This window comes from Pholcus phalangioides, unplaced genomic scaffold (assembly GCF_987345545.1).
Source record: "Pholcus phalangioides strain wild (caught in Gottingen) unplaced genomic scaffold, Ppha-v1.0 ptg000004l_1, whole genome shotgun sequence".
Lineage (NCBI taxonomy): Eukaryota > Metazoa > Arthropoda > Arachnida > Araneae > Pholcidae > Pholcus > Pholcus phalangioides.
Window position 1 is genome coordinate 37024244 of NW_028301597.1, and position 15333 is coordinate 37039576.

Sequence of the window (15333 nt, forward strand, 5' to 3'; positions counted from 1 at the left end):
TAAGATGTCATTACTGATGTGAATGAAATTTTTATATTTAGATTATACGCAGGGAATTATGGTATGTATGATTAGAGAACGAGTAGTACCTCTTTGAGTGCAGCCATTAAACGAATCATCTAAAGATTACACACAGAGTTCGAATATACTAAAGAAGAAAAACTGCCAACTTTATTGCATCGAAACACTTTTGAATGTTAGTCACAATTACACACAATACACACATAGATAGACAAGATACACAGTTTTATTAAGATTGAAAAATGACCCTAAAAATTTCTAAAAAAATGTTCAAAATACTTACTAATCAACAATAACACTAAATTACTAAACTACACAATAACTATTCACAACCTATATAGACAGAAAGCTTGCTATAGATCAGTGTTTCTCAACCCATGGTCCGCAACTATGGCATAAGTGGTCCGCAGGCAGACTTGATAATTTAATACTGAATGAAAAACCATTCAATTGTTGTTATTGATATTAGTAATATCCATAATTGTTCGAATAACAATTAGTACACATTCATACTCGTGCTTAAGTTCATCATACCGCATTGCCATCCTAAATACTATGTATCAGTGATTGTAGGGGGAAAAAAATGCAATTTACAAATTGACAAATTTTCTAATTACTGCTAAAATTGCTGAAGGGTGGGTTGCTACAAATCACAATACACCAAAAAAATGTATTTCACGAAAAAAAGAAACAATTACAAAAAACACACACACACACATTAAAATGACTTGGTGATCACATCTCATTGTGAAAAATACGGGAAACTGTTACCTTAAATAGGTAAAATACGGGACATCGCAAATTGTCACCAAAAACGATGCCAAAGTCGGCCAAAATCACCAATTGTTGCTGAAATTACTGAAATGGAAGGGAGAATTAAGGACTACTGTGTGTGTGTGTGTGTGTGTGGAAATCGTGGTAATATTGAAAAGAAGCGCTCGGAAAAAACGTTGAACTTTCACTTCCTGACAAATGTGAGAGTGAGATGGATATTTATATTTTTGCAATACTTTTCATTATAATAAATAAGTTATGACAATTATCTTCGTCATAATTACAAAAATATTAATGTTCACAATTTCAGTAAATATTACGAATTCAATTAGCATCGTGGGAAAAAAAGGGACAAATGAAGGAAAAAAACCCATGAATATCCCGTGAGATACGGGACATAATTGGTAGTCGAATTGTGTCATACATTTTACTGGTCCTTGGGTTCAGAAAGGTTGAGAAACGCTGCTATAGACGATTGCTAAATTAATATCTAATTGATGTTTGTGTGAGGAATATTGGATCACTGCCAATGGCTTAATTCAACCCTTGAAAGAGGTGGAACCATTTTAGTCTCTTGCAGCGCTGAAATGATATATTGTTCCGCTTATTGTGCCGTTCCATGTTTGGAAAGTTCCATCAATGAAACATGGATTCTGTGTAGTCTGTAAAGTGCAATATTGAATGTGGAATTCATGTAAAGTATCAATACAGAGGAACGTTTAAATGCTATGAGTAATTTTCACGGTGTTTAGAGACATAATTCTAATTAATATTCGGAGAATAATCAATTAGAATTCGATTTTGTTCATAATTTTGGCTTTGGTGAATATTGTCATGATGGCAACTTTTCCGATTTCATGATTGTTGCCATATAATAGGTATCGTTGGCTCTACTGGACTCTATTCAATGAGATAATACGGCCAATAAAAGAAATTGAAGACGAAAAAGAGTATTGGGAAGCCGACCCTGCAGAAATGATCGATCCTCTTCGCTGACACTTTGAACAGTTCCGGCTTGAAGAAATGAGAAGCCTTGGACGAATCATCGCCGCTCAGCTTAGGAAGCTGAAATGAAACAAAAAGGAATCCCAGAATTATTCAGATCAAATAAACAAAATTCACAAGTAAAGGCAGGGCCATTCCAATTCCAGGACTAGTGATTTGTTGAGAGCCCCCAAACTCTTTGGATGTGTCAGTTTACAAACTTATTCAAGAAAATGATAGTACCACATCTTGCAATCATGGGGCGCGCTGTAGATCAGATCGATAAGATACTTGAAAGTAGCAAAGGATGTTTAGAAGTGCCGCGATTTCGATAACCGGTTCGTCCTAGTCAGGAACTTTCGGCGCCCGAGTGGCGTGGTGGTAAGATGCTCGTCTTCCATCGTCCCTGTTTGAACTGGGGATGGACTCGCATCGCGAGGTCCCGGGTTCAAACTCCACTGTCGCCGAAGTGGTGGTCGGCGTCGCTTTGGTGGTCGAGTGGTCATAATGATATACCCGCATCGCGAGGATCCGGGTTCGAACACCATCGTCTCCGCAGTGGTTGGTCGGCTGAAGCTGGTATCCTGTGGGAACCACAGGATACCAGCCGATCTCCCCATTGAAAAGTCTCGCCACAGAGAGCAACAGGTCTACAACGATAAATTATTCAATCATTACACTTCACTCATAGTTAGAAAAACTGGTGGCAGATGGCTGCACTATACACATTACACAGAAACAAACTTCATGTCAGGTTTCACTACACGTACACATACATTCCCGCATGCACCATTTCGTTAGAGGTTCCGCAGAGGAATATGGACGAGGTGCATGTGTGGTTTAGTAGTAGTAGTGGTCGGCTGAAGTTGGTTTCCTGTGGTTCCGTCGAAGCACGAATGCGAGCCGATCTCCTCTTCATAAAGTCTCGCCGCATAAAGCAACAGCCCTACAAACGGTGAAAATGTAATTCAATCATTACACTTCACTTCTGATATATAGATGGCAGTACCGAAAAATCAGACGCAACACTAGATACGCACTCAGACTGCTACACTTCCGGCGCAAAACTCTCTAGTCAGTAAATCGCCCATGGCGATAGACCTGAGTTGTGCTTGTTTGAAAGAAAGAACGACACTAACGGTGCTTCTAAAGTCTTTCACGCACATTGTTTTTCGGAAGTATTGATTATTAATCAATCAGAGCCATAATAATTAAAGAGAAGTTTACCACAAAAAAACAACATTAACTTGATCACTCAAAATTTCCTCTCTTATTTCTAACAGCCTACATCCATCAATTGGTTATTTACCGAAAAGTTTCGGTGATGTAAACACTTCGAGAAGAAGTTTTTATTCATACTTTCTTATTGAAAATTTTAGTTTGGGATTAGTAATCTATCAAAGTCAGTCTTCTCTCGAGCTGGTCTATAATGAAAAAATCGATAAATATGTCCATGTTTGCGAGAGAAGGAGTCTCCTTCGATCAAGTCTGGGCCATAGTTATTGGAATAAGTAACTAATTTTGATGGTTCCCGGATTTTTATAACTTTGTGGAAGAAAGAATTGGTTACTATTTCACGTGATGAAGATTATGTTAATAATGTTACCGCAGTTCACATGCTGTCATGTTTAACTTGATGAGTTTTTCAGTGCGTTACTATCAGGGCCGCAACTACATACTTTGTCATCCGATGCAAGCATCTATTTTTGGCGTCCCGTGTAATGCAGGAGGAGCAGTTAAAGTTTGAATTTGGCACACTCTTCTCTGGTTTAGCACCCGAGGCACCAGAACAGCCTGCTTGTCCCAGTTGCGGCCCTGGTTTACAATGCCTTTTGAGATCCCTTTCTTTCTTCTTTTCCATTTTTGTAGAATGAAATTGAAGTAATTTTTATTGTTCATTAAATAGGTGAAAAGATGTTTGGAAATGATTTTAGAAATTTGACATAAAAATGGTTCTAAAAAAAATGTCAAAAATCATTTTTATATCAAATAAGTACTCTTCATTTGATCTTTTTTAGATTATAATCTATATTCAGGAAAATGACCGCGGTGCGACAAAAATGATCAATGATCAATCTATATTCAGGGCTATCTCAACAGTATCACGGATCTCCGAGGAGAGCAATGCACTGGGGCTACCATGGCCCTCTACAAGGCCGTCCTCTTTATTTAGGAAGCATTGAGATATCCAGAAGAATAAAATTTTGAAGGGGGGGGGGGGTTATATTGAGCACCCTGAATATTACATTAAAAAAAAGTCAACATTTAATAAAATATGGGATGTTGCATTTTAGGCAACACACTGTATTTATATGATTTATGCAGATTTGAATAGTATAAAAATGTCATTTATTGTCAACTTAGTTTTCTATCATTGCTGAAGAATGCACATCAACATATCCCCGCAACACAGGGGCGGATCTAGAGCTTGCTGTTGGGAGGGGGGATTTTACAAATTGTCGTGAATAAAGGTGACCGTAAGTCCCGCATTTTGTCCCGTATTTTTAGAGACAGTCTCCATTTTTCAGTTTATTTCTCCGTCCAAACTCTTCCTGTTTTTTAGTTGAAGTTTTCTTGAATTTGTTATCTAATCAGAAACGTCGATACATGTAATTTTCAACGGATTGATTGAATGCAATATCATCATCATATTAGAAGTTACGAAAATGTCATGAATTATCGCATTGAGAGCAACATATCATATTTCGCTTGGGGGGGGGGGGTTGATCACCCCGATCACCCCCTCCTCATAGATCCGCGCCTGCCTCAACATATGTTTTTTCTCCAAAATTCAAGAGGGAAAAATCCTTCTTGCTCGACTTGTCAAGAAATAGGAGACGTAGACATTTGAGCCATTCTGGTAATTGTTGAAACTTCTCATAAACAGCTCACAAGTAAAAATCGAATGTTTAGGAGCCGCTTAAGCCGCCGTTTCGGCACTTATCAAAGTGCCGAAACGAGCTCAAAATACTATACACTATATTTGTTTGAAAAATACAAGAAAACATAAACTCACTATAGAGCGGCATGTGAAAAATCTGGTTGGGGAGGGGGGGGGGGGTCTGAAAAATATCACATCCTTTGGGAATTGCTGCAAGATGTGGGGGCCGGAGGGCACCCCATAAATCTGATATAACTGATGATATCTGATATGCAAAGTAATCAATGTAATCAAGGCCTCTCATGCGCCAAAAGTATGTAGAGATCAACCTTCTCGTACACATATCACAGAATGAATAATATACAGTCAAACCACGTTATAACGAACTTCAAAGAGACTAAAACTTTTGATCGCCATGCCTGATCTAATAAGAGACTATACGAAACATGAAACCACAATTTCGTTCGTTACATCCGGAGGTTCGTAATTGCTAGATTCGACAGGATGCTACATCAAACCATCTAGAACAAACCTGTTCACTAATCAACCTTTCACTAATCACCAACCTATTCACGATTCATGTGGGCTCAGATTTTAGATCCGGTTTTGTTGATAACATCCACGGTGATCTGTGAAGTATCCCACAGTTAATTTACTTCATAATGACGGAATAAATTCTGCCCATGCATGTTATACTCATTACCATACATGCAATCTTTGATGTGTTTCTGGATGCTGCTGGAATTCTCTAGGGTCGGGATTGCACTATAAAAGTGTGATAAAAGATCGTTTATAAAAATTGGAAAAAACGACCCAATATAAAAGTATTGGTTACATTTGCTCTCGAATGTAATCGATACGATTGCTGGTTGCATTTTTCAAGTTTTACAAAAATGACTTTAATCAAACTTTTATAGCGTAATGCTGGCCTAAGGCCGTGGGTCATCATCGTAAATTTTCTCACCTAATGGCCGCCCCATTTCCCGGACATCAACCCGTGTGACTTTCGATTGTGGACGTACCTTAAATCCGTTATGTACGCTGGTCATGTTCAAAACCTGCATGTGTTGAAACAGAACATGAGACGGGCTGTTGTAAACATTTAAACTGACAGTTTGCACGCAGCAGTAGAGAACGTCATATACCGGATGCAATATGTTGTACGCGGGAAAAGTCAGCACATTGAAAATGTTGCACGTCCTCCAGGGAACACTAACGTTGATGAATAACAAAATTTATTTTCCGTAAGTTTTATAAATTCATTCAAAACAGAATGCCATGTTTATTTTTTGACTAAAACGTTATCGAAATTTCGCACACTCCATTTTGCATGCGTTCACTGTAATTATTCACTCGTTTTCGGTTCAAACAGCGTCAAAATTTCCTCCATTGGTGATTTTTGGAACTAATTTTTTTTTTGTTTTTGTTTTGTAGAATTCATCTCCCAATGCCCCTTCCATAGTCTATGTATGAGAGAGAAATTTGGTTTCATTTCGTTCATTAGTTTTATCAGCAGATGCTTCCAAACAGGGAAAGTTATTTTATGACTGCCCTGTATAAATATTATTAATTGGCGGGGGGGGGGGGGTTAGCCTCGTGACAGAGATTATTAGGGACCGAAATCACCCCGCAGGTTCCGATGCAATTAATATTATAATGTTATGATCACACACACACACGATACCTAACATTTGTAAGGACGTTCCTGACCGAAAAGCAGGCTTATAACCAGCACATGTGTCGTTCATTGACGAGCGGGTTGAACCTGGACAACGCAGTACATGGTCATGAATTCTTCTTAATCAATAAAATTTCAATAACTCAATAGATTTAAGCACTTGAAATAAATTAATCGAGCTCAAAAAGACATCTATCAAATCATTTATCGCATATTTCGCTAGTATCATATTTCGTAATATCAATGAAGAATAATGAGATCATTCGAGATAATAATGATCCTTAAAGAGAAATGATTTCTCAAGAAGCGTTTCCATTTCTTAATAAATAAATAAAAAGCGTCCATTAAACTTTCCAAAAAAGTCTCAAACTTTCAACCTGAAACACGAAAATATTCAAATTTTCAAATAAATGATTAAGATTTTGTGAAACCGAAAAATCTAACGAACATTCAGAGTCATTTTCGATGACCGCTCTGAGATGATTCTTTCTCATGAGCTTCGAAGCAATTTCCATTTTAATGATTCCTTCAAATTACGGTCAGGATTTTGCTCATTAATATCCGAAATGAGAAAAGAAGCAACGCGTTGAATAAAATTCGCATACCGTTACTATATAAGATTGGATTTTTAGTTGAAAAGTTTGAAATTCCAGATATTTTTCAATTGATATCGCATTTTCATGTGTATAGCAATATTCGGTTCAATGTTACGATGTAAAAATAGAGAGAAATGTTTTATAATTGTAATATATATTAATTAAGGATATCTATATTTTTTCCTTTCATGGGAATTTGAAGAGTTAAGATTTTCCTCGCTTCGTTGAAGAAAGGCTAGGCTGATCATACAGGGTGTTCCAAAAAGAATCACCCGGTTTGAAATGTGTATATTACGGAACGAACATATTGAACACATAGACACTTAAGATTGATTTTATATCACAGGGCTAATCATAAAGTGTTTTACAAACCAAATTAAAGGTGGGTCCATTATCTTAAAAATCACCAATGGCGGGAAATGAAGCGCTCTAAAGGGGAATGCTTCTTTCCCTCGTTTGTGCTGTTCTTTCCGAACTTTTCACCGATTTTTGAATTCGAATATCTCGGCGAATATTACACTTAACGTGGAGTTTTTGTTGTTTTCCTCAGAAGACACGGGGCGACAACTTCGTACATGGGTGTTTGAGGATAGGGTGTCCGTATAAAAAGTTATTTCTTTTTATTATTCTGACAACTATATAACTCCTTCCAACATGAATGACGTATCTGAGTTGTACACGTTATTTGGATATTGGATACTTTTTCTGTCTGGAAGTATGCTTCCGGGATCGAAGGTTCGCCAGTAAAATGTGGAAAGGAGAATTATGGTCCAGGTACGAATTCCGTTGGTGGCACAGTTGTGGTCTTCTGAAGTTTGAGGTTTCCTGCGGTTTTCCAGCTTCGAGGAGCGAATACGTCTCCCATTTGAAAAGACTCCTTAGAGAGCAGGAAGACCTACAACACAATACTGACATAACATGAAAATTCAAGCATTTCCATCTTTACTTCAGAAAATGTAAGACAGATGACAGCGTGAACACGAAACAAGCGCAACTGTACAACGTAAATTCATTAGGGCCGCACATTCCGGAATGTGCCGCTTCGTTAGAAATTCCGAGGAGGAATGTATAAGAGGTGCATGTATGGCTAAGTACTAGTAGTAGTAGCCTAGGCGGAGTATTTTAGGGAAAATATCAAGGGAAAAACTTCAAAAAAAGTGACACAAAATCCCCCCCCCCCCATTTTATGGTACATGGAGTATTACGTCAGCAGATTTTAAGTCATTTTTGACCCCACTTCCTTCCCCCCCCCCCAACATCAGCAAAATTTCTTCAGCTCTGCTTCCTACCTCCTAACGCATATTAGGATCAGAAACATACGGGAGGAAGTGGTAGCCCGATCCCCTCTCCTGCTTTATCGATCCCCCAGACGATCAAACTATTTTTTTGATGCAAAAATATCGGAAGAAAATACCTTTACATGTTTATTATAATCAATATCTGTTATTTTCAATGCTATTTGAAGACTACGATCTTAAAATTTCTCTTTAAGAAATTCGTTGCGACCCACCATCTAAGCCACATATGGTAAACCCATGGCCAGCACGCCGAATGGCCCTCGGGTTTGTCTGATGTGGGCAGCCACCTCAAACCCAATTTTGTAAAAATGAACTAAGCGGCACATTCACAGATGGCCTAATTGACCTGTGGCACAGTTCCAGAGCATCTAAGCTGTCCGCGACACATTTAGATATCCCTTAAGTTACATATGGTACAGTTTTTAGAGCACTTAAGCAGCTCGCAGTGTAGTTCTACATCACTCAAGTTACCCACAGTGTAGTTCTACATCATTCAAGTTACCCACAGTGTAGTTCTACATCACTCAAGTTACCCACAGTGTAGTTCTACATCACTCAAGTTACCCACCGTGTAGTTCTACATCACTCAAGTTACCCACAGTGTAGTTCTACATCACTCAAGTTACCCACCGTGCAGTTCTACATCACTCAAGTTACCCACAGTGTAGTTCTACATCATTCAAGTTACCCACCGTGCAGTCCTACATCACTCAAGTTACCCGCGGTATGTTCCCAGATTACTTAAATGATCCGCGGCATATTTACGGATCCCTTTAGTGACGAGCGGAACAGTTCCAGAGCACTTAAGCTCCTCGAACACATTTCCAGATCACTTGAAGAATCCGTGGAACATTTAAAGATCACTAAGTTCGTTCTATAGGGGACTTATCAATAGCGAGAGTATTTGTTCAGGTGTCCACAAACTAGGGAATGTTTTTTCTCGTTTTTGGCACACTCGGTAAGGGTGGTTGATGACGTAAGCATCATTCAAACCCCTCCCCTCTTCCCCTTGTCATCAAAAGTCAGCAAATCCGAAACGCCGTCCTCCCTATAGATGCTGACGTAATACTCGAATAACGCCATGCTAATGATATTGACACGTGAAAAATTTACTACCCACCAATGTCTCCTTGTTCGAAATCGAGCTTCCTCCTCCTCCGGTAGATCCTTTCCTCCAAAGATAGTTGACGAAGGTGAACTCGAGCAGAGCGGTGAACACGAAAGTAGTGCAGGCGCCCATCCAGACATCGATGGCCTTTACGTAGGACACCGGCGGGAGATTACTTTGGATCCCGGAACCCTTTGAAGAGATCGTCAATAAAGTCGTGACCCCTAGAGTTATCCGGGCCGGGATGGCTTCGACGTCGAGCCAGAACGACACCCACGAGATCACGACGATCAGGATCGTCGGCAAGTACGACTGCACGAGGTGGTAACCGATCGATCGCTGGAGATGGAACTCTGCTTTCAGGCAACTGTATTCACCTACGAATATTGGTGAAATAAAAAAATATATACACGGTAAGGTAAATGTGATAAATCGGTCACACACGCATTATATGCGTAATCGTGAATCGTCTCGGTAAATTTGGTAAATTTATCTCTTTTGTACAGGCGATTATGCATAATTACCCAAGTGGCTCTGGTAATTTTGATGAATGTTAGAAAAAAACCTAAATAAAGAAGAATGCCTATCTAGAACAGTGGTTCTCAACCTTTGAAAGCCCACTGCCCGGTTGATTTCTTTTATATGAGTGGAAGGCCCGGTCATACGCACTCCTAATGGGGGTATAAATGGGCAAAAATGAATCGATGAGCGATTCACGGTTAGCGACTAATGTTATGACCCCGTACCGGGCCACAGCCCGGCGGTTGAGAAACACTGATCTAGAAGAAACCTATGAGAAAAATATAAACCTAAATTTTAACACAGGAACGTCTAAAAATTCATTGCATCCAACTTCGTAATATCGGGGGTTTCGATTGAAGAACCCGTTAAATATTCGCTATAATCCGTTTGTTATATTTGGGTCGGATTGTGTACGCACAAGAACTTGTAAAAATTCGTAAAATCGAACAATTTGTTGAATGAGTTCGTTATATCAAGGTAAGATCGTAAACTTTGTTAAATGGGAGATCATTATATTGGGGGTGAGATTGTGAAATGAGTTAAATGAGAAATCATTGTATCGGGTACGATCTTAAAATTTGTCAAAGAGGAGTTCGTTATATCGAGGTCAGATTTCCGAATTTTCCAAGTAAAAAATAAGTAAGAGGAGTTGCTTTGAGGATGTTCGGAAAATTCGTTAAATTAGAGTTCATTTTATCCGTTAGACTACGGTCATCTATAAATAATCGGACCTATTTATCATATCTACCAATAAAAATGAAAATGCCGATTATGTGCATAATAAGCAGCGGAATATGATGAATTTAGAAAAATTTATCATGTTTCTACGACGCTTTGGGTATTATGCATAATCACCGGTACAAGTAATAATTTTTTTCTAGTATTTAATTAAATTTATACCAACGACGCTTATGCATGCATAATTACTGGTACAAGTGATAAATTTAGAGAAATTTATCAATCTTACCAAATGGTCAGCCAACTACGCGTAATAACCAAATTTATCATATTTACCGAACATATATATATATGCAGGATGTCCCGTAAGTGCTAATGCGCATTTATAAATTTATCTAATGAGCCGTTCGTCGTAGAGGTGTGATTTAAGTATTAAAAATGATCAAAATGCGTTCAAAAATTACCCTGTATCAGTTTTAGGAGTGAAAATATAGTGTGCAACAAAATAAACGTTCTAAATTTTTATACGCCCCCCCCCGCCCTCTAACTTCCAATTGGAAAGTTGTTGCCCTGTCTCTTCTGAGTCCAACAGAAAAAAATTCCAAGTTTCTAAGTGCAATATTCGCTAAAATATTCGAATTCACAAATCGGAAAAAAGTTGTGAAAGAACAGCATAAGCGAGGGAAAGAAGCGTTGTTCGTTAGTTCTTGCTGTTCTTTCGGAACTTATCTCTGGTTTTTAAAATATCGCAGCACTTAAAAGCATGGAATTTCATTTTTGGGCACAGAAGATACAGGGCAACAACTTTTTAATTAAAGATTAGATGTAGGGGGACCGTATAAAAATTTTTATTTCTTTATTTTTGTGACACACTGTATTTTTAATTTCATAACGGGTACAGGGTAATTTATGAAAGCATTTTGAGTGTTCTTAAAATTGGAATCGCACCTCTACGACGAACGGCTCGTGAGATAAAGACCGCAATAGTACTTGAGGACACCCTGTATATATCCACCATTAACTTATTAATTTATTGAACAAAATAAATTCGAAATTAGTTCAAAACAAATCATACCGATGTGAAATTTTTCACTGCACAGAGAGGTGTTGACGCTTTTTATCTCGAACTGCGGCAGCTTCAGCTTTTCGTACAGATTGACCGGATTCCCTTCAGCCGACCATTTCAGTTTCAGCTCGCTCGTCGTCTTCGAAACTATTTCAGCAACAAAAGAAATCAAACAAATAAAGTTTCACATCTCGGAATTATACTCCAGTTCCTTTCCAATCGATACTGAAATTTATTTGGCTCGTACGAGATTCCAAATGACTGTCCCCCGTGTGAAGTCTAATGACCAAATATTTTCTGTGCCAGCTTTCTGTCTTAGAATGCGGCCTAGACATGACTGGTAAGTACAGCTGAACTTTACTAATTTGAACTTGTTTAACCACTTGCCTGATGGGTTTTTAGTTTTGTTCTGCACAGAAAATGCTAATTTATTTATTTACTTTTTCATTCTATTCCTACTTCTATGACTAGGAATAACAGATGAGTACAGAAAATCTTGTTTCTTCAATTCAAAAATCTTAAAATTTTGATTCGCTTATAATAAAAAATTTAATTATTAAAGAGCTACCTTTTTCGAAATTAAAAAATAAATTTGAAAAGCTCTTATTTGATTTTTTTGCAGGGAATATAAATAATATAGTTTTTAGATATATATTATGTAACTGAACTAGTTTATGTGTGCCCTTGTAATTAGATTACAAGATTATGTATCTAGATATCATTACACCCAGTGGCCAAAAAATTAGTAACACTCCTGCTACTCACGACGAATATCGTGTGGGACCTGTTTTGACTTTGATGACAGCAGATATTCTTCTAGGCATGGACTCTACAAGTTTCTGAAACATTTGAGGAGGAATATCAGCCCATGCTGGCACGAAATGGCAGCTCTTAATACAGATTAGAAAAAAAGGTAGTGTTTCGGCGCTTTTAAGAGACCTTTCAACCTCGTCCGAAAATGCTCTATTGGGGTTGAGATAGGGTGACCGAGGGAAGCCATTGAAGCAATAGAAGCTCTGTGAATCAGGTTTCTCAAACCAATCTGAGATGATTCCAACCCCGTGGGAGGATGCATTGTCCTGCTGGAAATAGCCATCTTCATCAGGAAAAATTGTGGACATAAACGGGTGCATGTGGTCAGCAACGATGTGGAGGTAGGCGCTGGCATTGGTGGATGTTTCCAGTGGGAATAATGGACCAAGAGTATACCAGGGAAATGCTCCCGAGAGCGTGATTCTCGCTACCAGCTTGAACAGATATCATGTGGCATGCCGGATCCATAGCTGAGTGCTGCTTGCGCCATCAACGTCATGGAGAAGAAATTTTGACTCGTCTGACCAGACAGTCTTTTTCCATTCATCAAAGGCACGGTTGCCCAGGTGGATAAGATACTCGCCTAAAGTACCAAAGGATATTTAGAGATGTAGCGAGTTCGATATGCGGGGTTCGTCTTTGTCAGAAAATTTCCTGACACAGGAGTACAACAGAAACGGTGACATGACACGCAGAAAAAGATTGCTGCCTCAGGAAGTCTAACACGGAGGGGTTAACGCACCAACCTATCCAATGCCCATGGTGCGACAAAAATGATCAAATGATCATTCATCAAGTGTCCAATTTTCAATGTTCCCTAGCCCACAAAAGCCGTTTTCTTCGGTTTTGTTGTGAAAACAAAGGGACTCTAGTTGGTTCCCAGCTATTAAAACCAATTCGTTTTAATATCGGTCTTGTAGAGCGTACGGATATGCTTTGCGATGGTCCTGAGTTGTAATGCGCTGCACACAATGCATGTCAGTCGCCTGGCACTTCTTCCGTTCACAAGCGATTTCTGCCCACTATTCCGATTTCAGCTTGAAGTTTTCGGGTTTAGCTGCCATTCTCTGAAGAGTCGAGATACTGTTTCTTGTACGAGAAAAGCCAAGAAAGTTAGAGGCTTCGGAGATACTGGAATCGCCCCTTCTGGTGCCAACGATCATGCCACGTTCAAAGTCACTCAAATGACGGAGCCGGTATATGCATATATATGAATTGGCATCATCATCATCATCACCACCCCCCAGATTCATTATCGCTCCCCCCCCCCCCATACATGTCTATTTCCGCTCATGTGTGAATGTGAATCTCCCCATAGACGGAAAGTTTAGAAGCTGGAGTGCTGAAATCCTAGTTACTTGCCAGGCAAAATGCCTCGATACGCCACTCGCTATCACTGAACCCTTATACATCCCTCTCCAGAATCGGTACATACCGGAATGTGTAGTTTGAGAGTGTGTCCCCCCCCCCCCCCCACGTATTTATGCTACACTACTTTACCGCACTCCAACTCAGGTCATATATCACCGTACGTCAAGTTCCAACCAGTGGAGTATGAAATGCAGGCACCAGCACCATCTATCGGTGGCTGCCCCTGGATTGGTAGGTAAAGAACTTGTTTCTGATGTTCTTGCCCGGAATCGAACCCATGGGCTTCGATGGTAGCCTTCATAGTAGACGACGAGCATCTTACCACTGCAACACTCAGGCGCTAACGCAATTATACTGTCGGAATTGTGCTTGTTTCGCGATCTTGCTGGTACTAGTACTAGTGTTAGTGAACCACACATGCACCTCGTTCATATTCCTCTGCAGAATTTCTAACGAATTAGGACATGCTGGAATGTGTGTGTACTCGGGTTGTGAACCGAACGTGACGCTTGTTTCTGTGTAATTCTAGCTATGGTGCTGCCATCTATTTTTCGAACTATGAGTGAAGTTAATGATTCAAAATTTTTGATCTTGTTTCAGATATTTCACATCGTGCTGGTACTACTCTATATGTCTTCCTTATTTTGAAGTGAAGTCAGTGAATGCGTGAATTTTCATGTTATATCATCATGTAAGTCTGCCGTCTCTTTGCGGAGTGACTTTTCCAAATGAGGGACCGGCTCACATTCTCACCTCGAAGTTGAAGAACCGCAGAAAACGAAAATCAGCCGAACACCATTGTGCCGCCGATGGAGTGGGGGGAAGAGGGAGGGTTCCAACCTGAATTTTCACGAAGAGAGTCCAGCACGATGACTCAGAGGCGAAGTACTGCGATATGTCTTCCATATTCGAAGTGAAAGTGACAGATAATGTGCTGTCCAAACGCTTTAAAGACTCTTTCTCGTCACTCGCTTCTTCATCTTAACCGTGTATACACATCGTGCACATTCCTCTGCGGAATTTCTAACGAACTGGTACGTTCATGAACGTGTTGTGTAAGTGTATGCGTAAGCACGGCCCTTGACATTGTAATTTGTGCTGTTAGAGTTATTTGCTGCAATAAGTGCTATCAACTGTTCGAGGATGCAGGGTATTGTAATGTGGTAGACCTTCTCATGGTGCAAAACCAGGGTGACGCAAATTCTACTTCAAGTCATTTAATTGCTTGATCATTGTTTGGCGCAACATAACCTTGATGGTCCTTGCACCAATAAAAAAACAAACTCCAATCCAATCCGAAGGTGCATATGCACCCTCGAATGGTCGGTAGCACGTATTGCAGTAAATCCATAAGAAAAATGCGATATTTGTTTTTGGTAAAGTGCTGTTATGCACTCTCTAAAAACACTTTCTACCGCCTTTGCTATTGCGATTCGACCACACATTCTGCGACCAAAAATGCTCTTATAGGTATCTTACATCAGCTCTTAAAGTTTTCCCCATGAATTCAAAATCACAAATATATATATAAGCAATTATCATA

The 15333-nt window shown here is 39.3% G+C and overlaps 1 protein-coding gene across 1 annotated transcript in view; it reads right to left on the reverse strand.

Moving 5' to 3' along the window:
• Positions 1-144: 144 nt before the first annotated feature.
• LOC149087382 (glycine receptor subunit alpha-1-like) overlaps positions 145-15333 on the reverse strand; it is a 49623-nt gene continuing 34434 nt past the window's right edge. Inside the window, exons 6-8 of the mRNA XM_089231460.1 lie at positions 11616-11753; positions 9353-9717; positions 145-1860 (exon numbers count right to left, since the gene is read on the reverse strand). Coding sequence (XP_089087586.1) covers positions 1696-1860; positions 9353-9717; positions 11616-11753 — 668 coding nt within the window. The 3' untranslated portion in view covers positions 145-1695. The remainder of the gene's footprint in view (positions 1861-9352; positions 9718-11615; positions 11754-15333) is intronic.